General features: G+C 39.2%; 1 protein-coding gene across 4 annotated transcripts in view; it reads left to right on the forward strand.

Annotated features, from left to right (window-relative positions):
• The window catches only part of tfap2b (transcription factor AP-2 beta), a 78,344-nt gene extending 70,318 nt beyond the window's left edge, over positions 1-8,026 (forward strand). For all 4 annotated transcript variants that reach the window (XM_062959276.1, XM_003215197.4, XM_062959282.1 and 1 more), the window contains one exon: positions 741-8,026. In XM_062959276.1, the coding sequence (XP_062815346.1) occupies positions 741-1,041 (301 nt within the window). In that variant the 3' untranslated portion in view covers positions 1,042-8,026. The remainder of the gene's footprint in view (positions 1-740) is intronic.
• Positions 8,027-15,439: the final 7,413 nt, after the last annotated feature.

A 15,439-nucleotide genomic window follows, 5' to 3' on the forward strand; every position in this document is an offset into this window, starting at 1 on the left:
ATATAAATAGCAAGAAGAGCTTCCTTACTATAAGAGCTCTTTGACAGTGGAATAGATTGCCTTGGAGGGTGGTGCCCTCTTCATCTTTGAATTGTTATCTTTCCATAGTGATGTACATGCAGTTACAAAGATTCAACTTAAAAATGACTCATATATGGCTGGAGTTACATTTTAAAATGTACCTGTTCCAACTTACATACATAATTCAACTTAAGAAGAAACGTACAGAACCTATCTTGTTTGTAACTTGGGGACTGCCAGTAATTGTATATTCCTGTATGTCGGATGTTTGGACTAAGGGGCCTAGTAGTCCCTTCAAATCTGAAAGTTCTAAAATGCTGAAAATGTTCATGGTGGATTTATTCCCAGTGGTTGAGGGTCCTTAGGTTTGCTCTCCTTGCTTCTGCAGATGAAAGTGTCACTGATATAGTATTGCGGATCGTATGTGGCAGTAGAGTGAGCCATGGTCAGATCCCTGCTCTGCCATGAAACTCAATTGGTGGCCTTGGCCCAGTCTCTCAAACAAAAGAGCTGTGAAGACAAATCAGAATAATGTCTACACTCTGTGATTGTAGGGACAAAATTCAAAGGGCATACCAAGTCTTCCATGTATACTAAAAGTGTCTTTACCAAGTGCCGGATCATGATAATTCTATTCTACGGTGTTAATAAGGATGTTGTCTCATGCTGACCAGTGTTGGCTCTTGGTCATCTGGATTTTTTGTCTTCTTCCCCTGCAGGCAACTTTGTAAAGAATTTACCGATCTCTTGGCCCAGGACAGGACACCCATTGGCAATAGCAGGCCCAGCCCCATTTTGGAACCAGGCATCCAGAGCTGCTTGACTCACTTCAGCCTCATCACCCATGGCTTTGGGTCTCCCGCCATATGCGCTGCCCTGACTGCTCTCCAGAACTACCTGACGGAAGCTCTCAAAGGCATGGACAAGATGTTCTTGAACAACAACTCTGCTAACAGGCACACTTCTGGAGAAGGACCAGGTAGTAAAACTGGAGACAAGGAAGAGAAGCACAGAAAATGAAACAAAACAAAGCTAATGAAATTAGGGGAAAAATAAAATGAAAGAAAAAGCAGAGAGAAAGAGAGAGAGAGAAAGGAGGAGGAGGAGAGAAACATTTTTAGAAACTTTTCAATTTTAGGTTTAAAATATTGGATTGGGCTTTGGAAGAATTATACTAGGTAGGTTACACCCACAAATATTTTTTTCAAGGAAATCAAGGCAAAAGGCGCACAATGGAGCAGGAACAGTGGCTCAGTGGCTTTTACAAAGGAACTTTTCAAGACAATTTCCAGGAATTTCCACTTCTGTTCTTCTGCAATCTTTTTTTATTGGGGTGGGAGGGCGGGAAAGAAAAAAAGCATAATAATAATAATAGGTGTAAAAGCAATCAATAACTTATTGGAGGAATCATTTTGATAATGTTAATATGATGACTGAGATCCATAGTCTGTTTCTGTATTACTGTTGTCTGGTTTTTTTGTTTTTAAAAAGTGTCTCTAAGTAGAAAAAGCAAAAACCTTCTAAGGGATGGGTTTATTTAACATTGGACAGTCCGAATCGGAGCAAACATTCCTGCTTTAAATTCTGCCAACCGTAGCCTCTTAATTTGTGTGATATCCTGCCATTATCTGGGCCTTATCAATAATCTGTGATATAGATTTCTTGAGAAAAATTATCCTCTGCAACTACACAGATCGCTAACAAGTTTAAACTCAGAAAGAGTGAAACTAAACCTGCATCGAACACTCAGTGTCTCCTGTTAAATCTAAGGCCCCTTCTACACTGTCATATAATCCAGATAATCAAAGCAGATAATTATTGTTTTCTGCTTTGAACTGGATTATAAGAGTCTACACTGCCATATAATCTAGTTTAAAGCAGATAATCTCAATTTTATATAGCTGTGTAGAAGGGGGCCTTAATTCTCATTGATTTCCGGCATCTGCTCCAAGCATGACTAAATACGTATTTAAAGGAGTGACAATAAGGCTATAGTCTAATTTACTTACAGCATTATTTATATATATGAAAAACATTAGAAAAATATGCAAAAAAAGGAACATGAGGAGAAGCTCCTGTTTGTGGGCCGATCTTTTAAAAATGCCTTTGTATTTAGATCAGATATTTTGAGGTAAATTCCTTCTGCAGAGGAGAAATATTGTATCACAAATGGCCCTGTGCTCGAAATTAGCATGATCTGTTTGTCATTTCTGACATACTAACAATTCATTCTGGGTACAGGACTTCTAATGTATACATGGAGCTCTCCCAACTGCAAGGGGTTTCTTTACATTACAGTAAGTCTGTATAGCTGGATCTACATTGCTATGCAATTCAGATGATCAAATCAGATAATCCACACAATCCGCTTTGAACTGTATATGAGTCTACACTGCCATATTATTAAGTTCAAAGCAGATAATCTGGATTTTATATGCAGTGTAGATGTGGCTGCAGTCTTACTTGTTGGGATAGCTAAGGATACCCTGAGGCTGGATCTACACTGCCCCATATCCCAGGATCTGATCCCAGATTTTCTGTTTATCCCAGAGTATCTGGCAGTATAGACTTATATAATCTAGTTCAAAGCAGATAATCTGGGATCAAATCCTGGGATATAGGGCAGTATAAATCCAGCCTGAGAAATAAGCAAAAATATGGAAATATGTCTCTGAATTAAACAAGAAAACCCACTTTTTAATGAATCTCCATGTGTGCATTAGAGTGTGGATGGGGCTTTGAGATGGAAAATAATGTGGTGATACTGAAACTGGGTCTACACCGCCATAAAATCCATATTATCAAAGCAGATAACCCACATTATCTGCTTTAAACTGGATTATATGGGTCTGCACGGCTATATAATCCAGTTCAAAGCAGATCATTTGGATTTCATATGGAGGTGCAGATCCAGGCTGCTCATTCCAACTCTGAATAGACATTTCCTCCTTTTCAAATGTTTCAGTCTCTCTCTTTAGAATGTCTCAGATCACACACACAGTTTTCTTTTTAAAGAAGTGTCAGTTACAAAAATGTCTTGATAAGTTTGTAATTTCCTTCTTAGGATTATGCACCCTTTTTATTTTCTTTAGTTTCCCAAAGCTTTCCTCGCTTGGCTTATGAGCTTCTTCAAAGAGGACTAGAACTCCCTACACATTTCATCAGGTACAGAGATGAAAATCCACAATTCTGACATTTTTCCTTTCCAAGTCAAAACCGGCTGTTTTGGAATTCTGCAGGCGTACTTCTTTAAAGAAGCTCAAAGGGAAAAGATTAAGCAAAGCAATGGCAACGGAATAGGTGGTCTCATATTGAGAGGCAAAGACTATTTTCTCCATTAGCTAGAAGAGTGTTGGGGGAGCGGGGCGGGCAATAACATTTGATGTGCTTTGTCAAGCAGGCTTGTTAAGTGTCTTTCCTCTTTAGAGGCTGCAAAAAAAAATGCCCTTGTGCATCCTTTAGTTAGTATCTCGTTTTAAGCAAATCCGCTTTCCTCAGGTTATTGAGGCAGTTCTGAAAAAAATTGATTTAGAAGTCAAACAGCATGTTTTGGACAGGAGAATCAGTCAGCTTCCAATCATTTGCAGAAATTAAGTGCATTACAGTATGTTTTATATATGATGTTTAAAATGTTTTATCTTCTTGTTTGGAATACTTAGAAAAACTGTGGTACCGTACAAGAAGATAATATCACCCTGCATGTTGTCAGCTTGGGAAAAACTGTTTACTTGACTATGTCTGTAGAGTATAGAAAGATAATTTCCCTTTCGTTAAGAATTTATGTTTATGCATCACTTCGGCCTCACATATTGAATTCACTCTAATAAATGGGAGTAGATCATAAATACATTACATGGCTGTAATAATTCTGGCAAAAGTTAATTCTACTTAGGCCAGTGGTTATCATCCTGTGGGTCCCTCAATGTTTTGGCTTTCAACTCCCAGGAATCCTAACAGCTGGTAAACTGCTTGGGATTTCTGGGAGTTGTAGGTCAAAACATCTGGGGACCCACAGGTTGAGGACCACTGACTTAACAAAGTAGATGGCTGGGATGCCTGGATCCATCCATTTTATTGGAGTGAATTATTCAATGTGGAATTCTGTTTTCAAATGCCATTACAGTCTTTGCAATTTTCAGTTAACAAAACCTTTGATCATTCATACATGGAGAGTACAGCAGTCAGTGTCACATTGGAGCAACTTCACACATCACAGATGTTTGATAGCTGTTATCCAATATAGTTCCCTACTGAACTTTTATACACCTCGGAAAAAACACATTGTCTCAGCCTCAGAGGAGAGCAAAGGCAAACCCCCTCTGAACAAATCTTGCTAAGAGAATCCCATGATAGTATCGTCTTAGGATTCCCATAAATCAGAAATGACTTGAAGGCAGGCACAACTACAACAAAGATACACAAATGCAAGTGTTTCAGATATTTTTAATTTAATTTACAGCCTGATGACATCTACCTTGTTCCATAGAGTGCAATGTCTATTATATGTTTTGTCTTTACAAAACTGTTCCCTACGATTTCACACTCACAAGATGTACTTGAAAATTAAGCCTGTATTTTCACACTGAATTATTCTATCATGACTTGAACTGTAGAGCCAGACCAGGACTCCCTGTGAAAGTGAAAAACTGTGAATAAAGAGATCTCTATTTACTTGTATCTGAGAGAACATCTCTCTAGGAATTTCCTAGTCCTCCAGCATGACTTGATTATCAAGGTCTGCTGGAAGGTGTCTCTAAAATTGCACTGGAGAACCTAGGCATTTCTAGAGAGGTATTCTCTTTCCTCCAGCATGATCAGAGGAAGTTGACTATATAGTCACACTGAAGGAACTAGAGATTCCTTAATAATATTTTTTGTCAAATCCATGAATAATCCACACAAATCAAGCCTGAAAATATGGAAGGCTGACTATATTTTATTTTTAACATAACCTGTCCAAAGGCTGGTTAACTGGTAATTTATTGGATGTGGCCAAATTAAGGCTACAGTTCTATATATGTAATCTAGAAAGGAAGTTTATCAAGTGGAAGAAGTTCTGCATTCACTGTGGAAAGCCTCAAGTTTAAATTTCACTTAATAGGACTTGGACTTAAGTCCAAGTATTACATTCACTTCTATGTGAAGTATTACATTAAGTTCTTGAATAGAGACAGAGGGTCCTTCCACACAGTCATATAACCCAGAATATCAAGGCAGAAAATTCCACAATATCTGCTTTGAAGTGGGTTGTCTGAGTCCACAGTGCCATATATTCCAGTTCAAAGCAGAAAAGGTAGGATTTTATTCAGCTGTGTGGAAGGGGCCAGAGCCTCGGATTGATCTATTGCCCTGTTTAAGCAGTCTGGATCTACACTGCCCTACATCCCAGGATTATATGCTTGAATTGGATTATATGAGTCTACACTGCCAGATAATCTGGGACAAGCAGATAATTTGGGATCAAATCCTAGGATATAAGGTAGTGTAGATCCAGCTGCAATTGCATGTGGTTATGTCGCAAGAAGCATAGTTACCCCCTCCCCTGCAAAAAAATAAAAATAAAAAATCAATTTCCAAAGAAACATTCCCTTCTGTTGGGGTAAAAAAGAAGAATGTTTCTTAAAATGATGCATTTTGTTCAGAACTTTTTGATTTCCCAATTCATGAGCAAATTAAAAATGTTAATGATTAACTGATTAGTTAGCTTTAATTTGGAATTTAAATTTTCATCTACATTCGAAAAAGTGGATTGAAATCTATAAAATCTCTTGCTGACATAAGTCTTAGGCCTCTTCTGCACTGCCATATACAATCCAGACTATCTGCTTTGAATTAGATTATATGGCAGTGTAGACTCATATAATCCATTTCAAAGCAGATAATGTGAATTGCCTGCTTTGATGTTGTGGATTGTTATGGCAGTGTAGAAGGGGCCTCAGTTGAAGTGGTAGCAACTTTAGCACCGAAGGCCTGATTATGAATGTGTTGTGTTTTTAAAAATCTAAAATTAGACCCCTTTTGTTAAACTGCAAGGCATAAGTTTGCACTGGTCAAGAAAACTTGTATACCCAGTTCTGAGCACTTTGATTTGGAATGGAATACAACTGATTTTGGTACTAATGAAACTTCCTTTCGAGGTTACATATTGAAGTTTGCAATCTGATGACAGTTATAAATGCAATATTGCTTAAACAGAAGTTTGTAATCCCTCTTTCCCCCTTCTTGACTCTTTAAAAAGACAAAGCAACAATGCTAAACATGAGGATGTGTTGCGTGTCTGTGTGTTTCTGGGAACATTTCACCCTTTCTCCTACCAAGCAAGTCCCGTGAAAACTGCCTCCCTCATCCAGATCCCAGAGAAGATAAGCCCTTGGATACTGATTGTCTGCTTTGAACTGGATCATAAGGCAATGTAGAGATATAATCCAGTTCAAAGCAGTTAATGGGGATTATCTGATTTGATAATCTGGATGACATGGCAATGTAGAAGGGGCCTGAGGCTGGCTCTATACTGCCAAATAATGCAGTTTGAACTGCATTATATGGTCAGCGTAGACCAGTGCTTCTCAACCTCAGGTGTTTTGGCCTACAACTCCCAGAAATCCCAGCTAGTTTAACAGCTGTTAGGATTTCTGGGAGTTGAAGGCCAAAACATCTGGAGACCCATAGGTTGAGAACCACTGGCCCTAGACCCATACCATGCAGTTCAATGTAGTGAAAATGTATTATATGACATAATATGTATACTATGAAAATGTATTATATTACAGTGGATCTACAGTGCCATATAAAATCCGAATTATCTGCTTTGAACCGGATTATATGGCAGTGTAGACTCGTATAATCCAGTACAAACCATATAATCTGGATTATCTTCATTGATAATCTGTATTATATAACACTATAGATCCAGCCAAAGTCTACACTGCCATATAATCCAGTTCAAAGCACACAATCTGGATTTTATATGGCAGTGTAGAAGGCATCTCAAGGGCCCCTCCATAAACTAGTTCTCTTCTGTTAAACCATGATAATAGCAACCTCTACCCACTTCAAGAGGTGAGGGAATTACTTTCAACAATAGACATAGCTTTAAAAAATATACCACCAGTATTGAATGCTCCCTTTTAAAGAGAAGGCTCTGATTCAAATCTGTCTACCCCACTTAACATTTCAGTACCTGCAAATGATAGTTATGCTTTAATTGCACTGATGGATACTTTTGGCCCTGTTTATGAAATACGTTCCTGGTTCGGATGAAATGTGTCAATCCTATTATCATGTTTTCAAGAATGCCTAAAACAGGGAAGTTGGGGCCCTTCCACACAGCCATATAACCCAGAATATCAAGGCAGATAATCCATGATATCCGCTTTGAACTAGGTTATCTGAATCCACACTGCCATATATTCCAGTTCAATATGGATTTTGTACAGCTGTGTGGAAGGGGCTTGGACGTCTCCAGAAGCCTTTGCCGTTTCAGGCAAAGTCATTTCCCCAATGGTTTTAAAAAAACAAGCCCTGGAGGACTGAGCAAGGCTTTTAAAAAGATCAATAACAAAATGAGTATCTCCTTTTTAGAAAAAATATGCCCAAATCCTTCTTTAATACAAAACCGAGCCCACCCCTTCGCCCCTTGAATCGACTTTCCAGGAAATGAGGCAGGGAGGCATTCAAGGAGGAGTTTGTATATATTTATTTATGCTTAATTTAAACGGGATTGTGTAAATATGGCGAGCAAGTAGTTTCGGGGTTATTTATCTGTGACTATACCTCCGTGAATGGGTGGGGAGTTTAAAACCAACGAGAAAAAAAGATCAAAAAGACAAAAAAAATATACAAAGGCTTGACTCTAGATAGTATCCAATCTGATTCTTTCTTCTTCTTTCCCCCCCGTTCTTTATAGACAAGCTGTTATGGTAATGGGTAGAAATTGGTTTCTTGTTCAGTGATGACCTGATTTACATAAATAATAACAATAAAAAGATTGTTGTGTTTTGTTGTATTTCCTCTTCTGAGTTTCTTCCCATTTAAAAAAATATATTTCCGCTGAAATGCTGTACGGCTGAAGAGTCACTCCTTCCTGGACTTGCTTCCGAGTACATACAGCTGCCAATCAAATATAGAACGAATCCTGGTGATTCAAACTGGGCCAAACAGAAGCCTCTTCTACACTGCCATATAAAATCCAAATTATCTGCTTTGAACTGGATTATAAGGCAGTGTAGACTCATATAATCCAGTTTAAAGCAGATAATGTGGATTATCTGCTTTGATAAAGTGAATTATATGGCAGTGTAGAAGGGGCCAGAGAGATACTTTTTGTATATATTTCAGATTCCAATATCAATGTCAAAAATACGTAGTATGATTTTACGTAGGACTTGTGTTACGTTAGAACAGTAAAGACAAATATCACTTAAATAAAAGAAACATTAAATATTAAATAACCAAAACAAAAATTATATTGTAAACATGACATCTTGGAATCTTCTATTGCAACACATCCAATGAAATGTTTTGAAACCAGTATTAAAAAAGATTAGGAGTAAGTACATTCCAGTCTATTTGGAATACATAAAGCTCACTGAAGCGTGTTTAAAAGTACTTGTTCAAGAACCTTTGCTCTCAATAGGATCATCATCCCACTTTCTTTGCTGGTTAACTTGTACCCAGTATGCTTTATTATGCTAACTGTTTGCCTCAGATTGAGCAAATAGTTGCCTCTTGCTGGCATCTTTGACCTGAGGAGGAAGAAAAACAAATTTTTGGACAAAGGACAACAAAATTTGGAATAAGGAAAAGAAGTTTCAGGGCAAGGACAACAAATTTTGGAACAAGGAAAACAAAATTTGGAATAAGGAAAACAAATTTAGGGGCAAGGAAAACAAATTTCAGAGTAAGGAAAACAAATTTCAGAGTAAGGAAAACAAATTTTGGAGCAAGGAAAACAAATTTCGGGGCAAGGAAAACAAATTTCGGAGTAAGAAAAACAAATTTTGGGGCAAAGAAAACAAATTTTGGGTGTGTGGGGTGTGATAATCTGTGGATCGGAAGCAGAAACAAGGGACCCTTCTATACTGTCACATGATTCGGGTTATCAAAGTAGATAATCCACATTATTTGCTTTGAACTGGATTGTATAAGTTTATACTGTCATATAACCAGAGCTGGCCCTAGGTAATTTTCAAGAGTAGGCTAACAGAATTTGCCCCCTCCCTGAATTTTGCCCCCCCCCAACCAATCGCTCAAAAATGTAGACTTGTCCACAGCTACATGGTATACCATAGAGCAGTGACTCTCAACCTGGGAGGTCCCCAGATGTTTTTGGCCTTCAACTACAAGAAATCCTAACAGTTGATAAACTAGCTGGGATTTCTGGGAGTTGTAGACCAAAAACATCTGGGGACTCCAGGTAGAGAACCACTGCGGTAGATTCTTGCCCTAACACCTCCCAACAAAGGATTCCCCCAGGCAGGAATCAGCCAGGTCTTGATGCTGCAAGGATTTTCAATGCTAATCAATGTGATTAATTGCACCATTCACACTTGCCCCCAACAGACAAGAGTTCTTTCTCCCACCCTGGACATTATTCCACAGATATATAAACTCTACTTGCCTAGTTTCCAACAGACCTCTCAACCTCTGAGGATGCCTATAATAGATGTGGGTGAAACGTTAGGAAAGAATGCTTCTGGAACATGGCCATACAGCCCGGAAAACTCACAGAAACCAGTGATTCCGGCCATGAAAGCCTTCGATAAAACACATTGTTCCTGCTTTATTTTTGTTCTTAATGACTAACAGGAGTATGTAGTAGAGCACTCGGAAGTTGTGGGGGAAATTCGAGAAATGCTGCAGGGAGCGTGGGCTTGGCAGGGAGACTCCCAGCTTCGCCCAGGCCCCAAAGCAGATAATCTGGATTTAAAATGGCAAGTGAGAGGATCTCTGGACACACTGCATAACTAACACACCAGCAGAGATACCCAGCAAAGGCCAAATAATAATATAATATACTTTAATTTATATTCCTCTGTATTTCCCCGAGGGGACTCAGAGCGGATTACAGGTACATATATATGGCAAACATTCAGTGCCATTATATAATTGACAGAGACAGACAAGACATATACAGAAGCAGGCTTCCCACATTCATTTCCGGCATCTGGAGGCTGTGCTCGACTCGACCATGGGGAGGTGCTGTTGTTCCATTCTTCCACACCTCGAAGCCTGTTGATCGAAACTGGTGGCATATTTTTCAGAGGTGCCTTTTATCTCTCCGCTAAAGCAGTACCTATTTATCCACTCACATTGCTGTTTTCAAACTGCTAGGTAGGTAGAAGCTAGGCTGATGGCAGGAGCTCACCCCACCCACGGCTTCAACTGTCAACCTTCCAGTTGGCAAGATCTTCTATAGCTAGCGGTTTAACCCACTGTACTAAGATTTTAACTTCCTTCCTGGTACCCACGGTGCTAGAATTTTAACGTCCCTCCTAGTACATCTCCAGCTCTTTGCGTTTTGATTTCCAAAAAGCTTCCCACCCACTTGATTCACAACCAATAGCTCTCTAGTGACAACCATTGACTGACTGATACTTTACTACTTTGAAATAGAGAGAGTTGGTTTCCTTGGCCTCCGCTCTAGATATGGGGGCCTTGCTTATGAGGCTGGATCTACACTGTCATATAATCCAGATTATCAAAACAGATAATACATATTATCTGCTTTGAACTGAATTATATGAATCTACACTGCCATATAATCCAGTTCAAAGCAGATAATCTGGATTTTATATGGCAGTGTAGAAAGGGCCTGAGCAGACTTCTATCAAGGCATGCCCCAGTTTGTAATAGATGATTGCTCAGCCACCTCCACATCCTCCAATTGTGTAGTCATCGAGATCAAGCAGTTATTTGCATGTTATGTATGTAAAACAAATACCAACGAAAAGATGGGGAACACATAGAGCATCAACAGGGGTAATTAATAATAATAATAATAATAATAATAATAATAATAATAATTTATTTTTCTATCCCGCCACCATCTCCCCGAAGGGACTCGGAGCGGCTAACATGGGGTCAAGCCCAAAACAGAACAAAACATAAGTTAAAACAAGTATTAATAACTAAAAACAGTGTCGACATACCCTGTTTCCCTGAAAATAAGACATCCCCAGAAAATAAGACCTAGTAGAGGTTTTGCTGAATTGCTAAATATAAGGCCTCCCTCGAAAGTAAGACCTAGTAAAGTTTTTGTTTGGAAGCATGCAGGATCGGTAAATGTACATACCATAAACTGTTGTACATGGAAATAAAGGTAGTAACAAGAAATAATAATAATAATAATAATAATATAATAACTTTCTTCTTGTATCTCACCTCCATCTCCCAGAAGGGACTCAGGGCAGCTTACACAGGGACAAGTCCAACAACCACATAAATTTACATACAAACAGAAATTTAAAACAGTAATTTTAAAACAGTATAGCAATAAAATATAATATAGAAATTCTTGAAAGGATTCACAGTTTAGTTATGCTGCTTTGTGATGACAACTACTGTACAGTAGATAATAAATTTTCATTTTTAAAAATTCAACCATAAATGTGAATTTGTCTTTGTGGAAAAATAAGACATCCCCTGAAAATAAGACCTAGCGCATCTTTGGGAGCAAAAATTAATATAAGACACTGTCTTATTTTCGGGGAAACAGGGTAGCAATCACATAAAATAAACAATTAAATAATTCAATTGCAATTAAAACACAAAATACAATATACAACCATTATTACTATATGAAAGTGAGGTAGTAAAACAAGCATCACCACTGATGGATAAAATGGGTAGGCATCTGGATTAATGCAAAGGCACTGCATGTCCAAATGGATACATGGAATACAGTATGGCATAACCGGAATAATACGATTCATTGGGAAGTAAACAACATTTAACTAATTTTCATCTTCTGACTACACTTCTGTGGTGATTAGATTCTACTGGGGAAAATGCCATTTTAGGCCCCTTCTACACTGCCATATAATCCAGATTATCAAAGCAGATCATCCATGTTGGATTATTTCAGTATACAATGCCATATAATACAGTTCAAAGTAGATAATCTGGATTGTATATGGCAGTGTAGAAGGGGGCCTTAAAGTCCCCATTATGGACAATAATAACAAATTGGCACTTTAAAAAATACAAAATAAAAGTGGGGTTCTAAATTGTTCTACCCATTCATATTCCTCTTGCTTCGGGCCCTTTCATACAGCCATATAACCCAGAATATCAAGGTAGATAATCTACAATATCTGCTTTGAACTTAGTTATTGAAGTCCACACTGCCATATAATCCAGTTCAATGTTGATTTTACACAGCTGTGTGGAAGGGGCCTTCTTGGCGCCCTTCTACACTGCCATATAATCCAAAATATCAACATTATCTGCTTTAAACTGGATTGAGTCTACACTGCCATATAATCAAGTTCAAATCAGATAATCTGGATTTTACACAGCTGTGCAGAAGAAGCATTGATCAAACTAATAATATATGACTTGCTCTGTTTATAGAGTTGAAAAGGGCTCAATTTCTGAGTCTCTTTGAACGAGATACCTGCGTGATTATAAAAATCAGTATGTGAGAATCTCATAGTTCAAGACTTCCAGGTGATATGGGCGGGGGGGACACATTCAAAACGTTAAAATCGAAGGCGAGAAGTCGCCAGGTCCATCCCTGTCTTATTCTTGCTGTTTTGCTTCCTTCTCTGGGACCCCACACTTTCAGGGCCCTTCCACACAGCCATATAACCCAGAATATCAAGGCAGAAAATCCCACAACACCTGCTTTAAACTGGGTTATCTGAGTCTACACTGTCATATATTCCAGTTCAAAGCAGATCATGTGGGATTTTATTCAACTGTGTGGAAGGAGTCCCAGTCGGTTTAAAAGGGGGAGGTGATACCTTCAGTAGGATTTCCCCTAACTAAACTGCTATAACACTAGAGCTGAAAGCATAGGTAAAGCGTATACATCCTATCTGAAATCCTGTGGCTGCCTACTGCAGGATTCTGGAGGTTGTAATTTAGTGAGGCTCAAGACTTCTCTGGATAAGCATTTTAAAGCCCCCTCCCCTAAACTACAAGTCCCAGGATTCTGCAGGAGGCAGCCGCAGATGAGGATGTTGTTATTATTATATGTACAGTAGAGTTTCACTTATCCAACATAAACAGGCCAGTAGGACATTGGATAAGCGAAAATGCTGGATAATGAGGAGAGATTAAGGAAAAGCCTATTAAACATCAAATTATGTTATGATTTTACAAATTAAGCACCAAAACATCATGCTTTACAACAAATGGATAGAAAAAGCAGTTCAGTACAAGATAACGTTATGTAATAATTACTGTATTTATGCATTTAGCACCAAAATTTCGCAATTTGTTGAAAAATTGACTACAAAAATATTGACTACTAAAAGGTAAACTGCATTGGATAATACAGAACCTTGGATAAGCGGAGCTTGGATAAGTGAGAGTCTCACTTATCCAACATAAACGGGCCGGTAGAATGTTGGATAAGCGAATATGTTGGCTAATAAGGAGGCATTAAGGAAAAGCCTATTAAACATCAAATTAGGTTTGATTTTACAAAACATTTTCACCAAAACATCATGTTAGACAACAAATTTGGCAGAACAAGTAGTTCAATACGCAGTAATGCTCTGTAGTAATTACTGTATTTATGAATTTAGCACCAAAATATCACGATATATTGAAAACATTGACTACAAAAATGCGTTGGATAATCCAGAACGTTGGATAAGCGAGTGTTGGATAAGTGAGACTCTACTGTATATATATCCTGCCTTTCTCCCCATGGGGACTCAAGGCGGCTAACAATCCACACTAAACAAATATAAAAAGAGCAAGACAAAAGTTTGGAAACTGTGGCTCTAGTGCAAGCGTGCACAACCTGCAGCCCTCTTGGTGTTTTGGACTTCAGCTCCCAGAATTCCTGGCCATTGGACAAGCTGGCTGGGGCTTCTGGGAGTTGGAGTCCCAAATACCTGGAGGGGCATGAGTTATGCAGGAGGCCCTTCTCTAGTGTGATAAGGCCTGACTAATCTAGATAAGTCAGTGTAGACCAGGCATGGGCAAACTTGGGCCCTTCAGGTGTTTTGGACTTCAACTCCCACAATTCCTAACAGCCGGTAGGAGTTGCAGTCCAAAATACCTGGAAGGCCAAAGTTTGCCTATGCATGGTGTAGACTCATCTAAGGGCCCGTCCACACAGCCATATAACCCAGAATATCAAGGCAGAAAATCCCACAATATCTGCTTTGAACTGGGTTATCTGAGTCCACACTGCCATATTTTCCAGTTCAGAGTAGACACTGTGGGATTTTCTGCCTTGATAATCTGGGTTATATGATTGTGTGAAAGGGACCCTAAGGAGGTTTCACTTCATTGAACTGCTTTATGAGTCTACACTGATTATATAATGTAGTTTCAGTGAGTGCAAACGGGGCCTTAACCTACAGGACTATGAACCACAGCTCGGAATCATAACAGCTCGGCGTGTCAACAAAAATGAAACCCTTCTGTCAGGTACCATAACTCAGAATATCAAGGCTGATAATCCACAGTATCTGTTTTGAACTGGGTTATCTGAGTCCACACTGCCATATAATCCAGTTCAATGTGGATTTTATACAGCGGTGTGGAAGAGGCCCCCCACTCCCTCCTCCATCCACCACCGCCCATTCTTTCTGTCAAGCAAGAGGCTGTAAAATAGTTATCCAGCCCAGCAGACAAGGCAAGCTCTGCTTGAGCGTAATGTCTGCCCCCGGCGTTCCTGCCCCGGGGCCAGGCAAGCGTGCTCTCTCCCTGATCAACCTGGATATTTCATTATTCATTAATTTACTGTTTAACCCCATCCCACTCATTATATCGGAGGCAACGCTTGGCAGAGCCCAGCGAACAGAAGCAGTTGGTGTCAGGCGTGGAGAATTGGCCCATTGGCTCCTGGGCTGTTTTGATGAGGCAGAGAGGAAGGGGCCATGAATATAAACCAGAGCGTGACGCCAACTGACAAAGCGCCACTTAGGCAATTAAAAGGGAGTTGAGCTAGGCCTTGCCCGCTGAGATCCACCAAGGCCAGAGGAAAAGGCAGCAGGCAAAGCGGCAGTGGTTTTGGGCAGACCTCTCTCAGGTCCCGTCCACACAGACATATAACCCAGAATATCAAGGCAGATAATCCACAGTGTCTTCTTTAAACTATATTATCTGAGTCGACACTGCCATATAATCCAGTTCAATGTGGATTTTATACAACTGTGTGGAAGGGGCCTTACCAAATCATTCCCGGAATCACCTTGGCAAATGTTTCCTCCGCCTATATTGAATCAATGTTATG

This window comes from Anolis carolinensis, chromosome 1 (assembly GCF_035594765.1).
Source record: "Anolis carolinensis isolate JA03-04 chromosome 1, rAnoCar3.1.pri, whole genome shotgun sequence".
Classification (NCBI taxonomy): domain Eukaryota; kingdom Metazoa; phylum Chordata; class Lepidosauria; order Squamata; family Dactyloidae; genus Anolis; species Anolis carolinensis.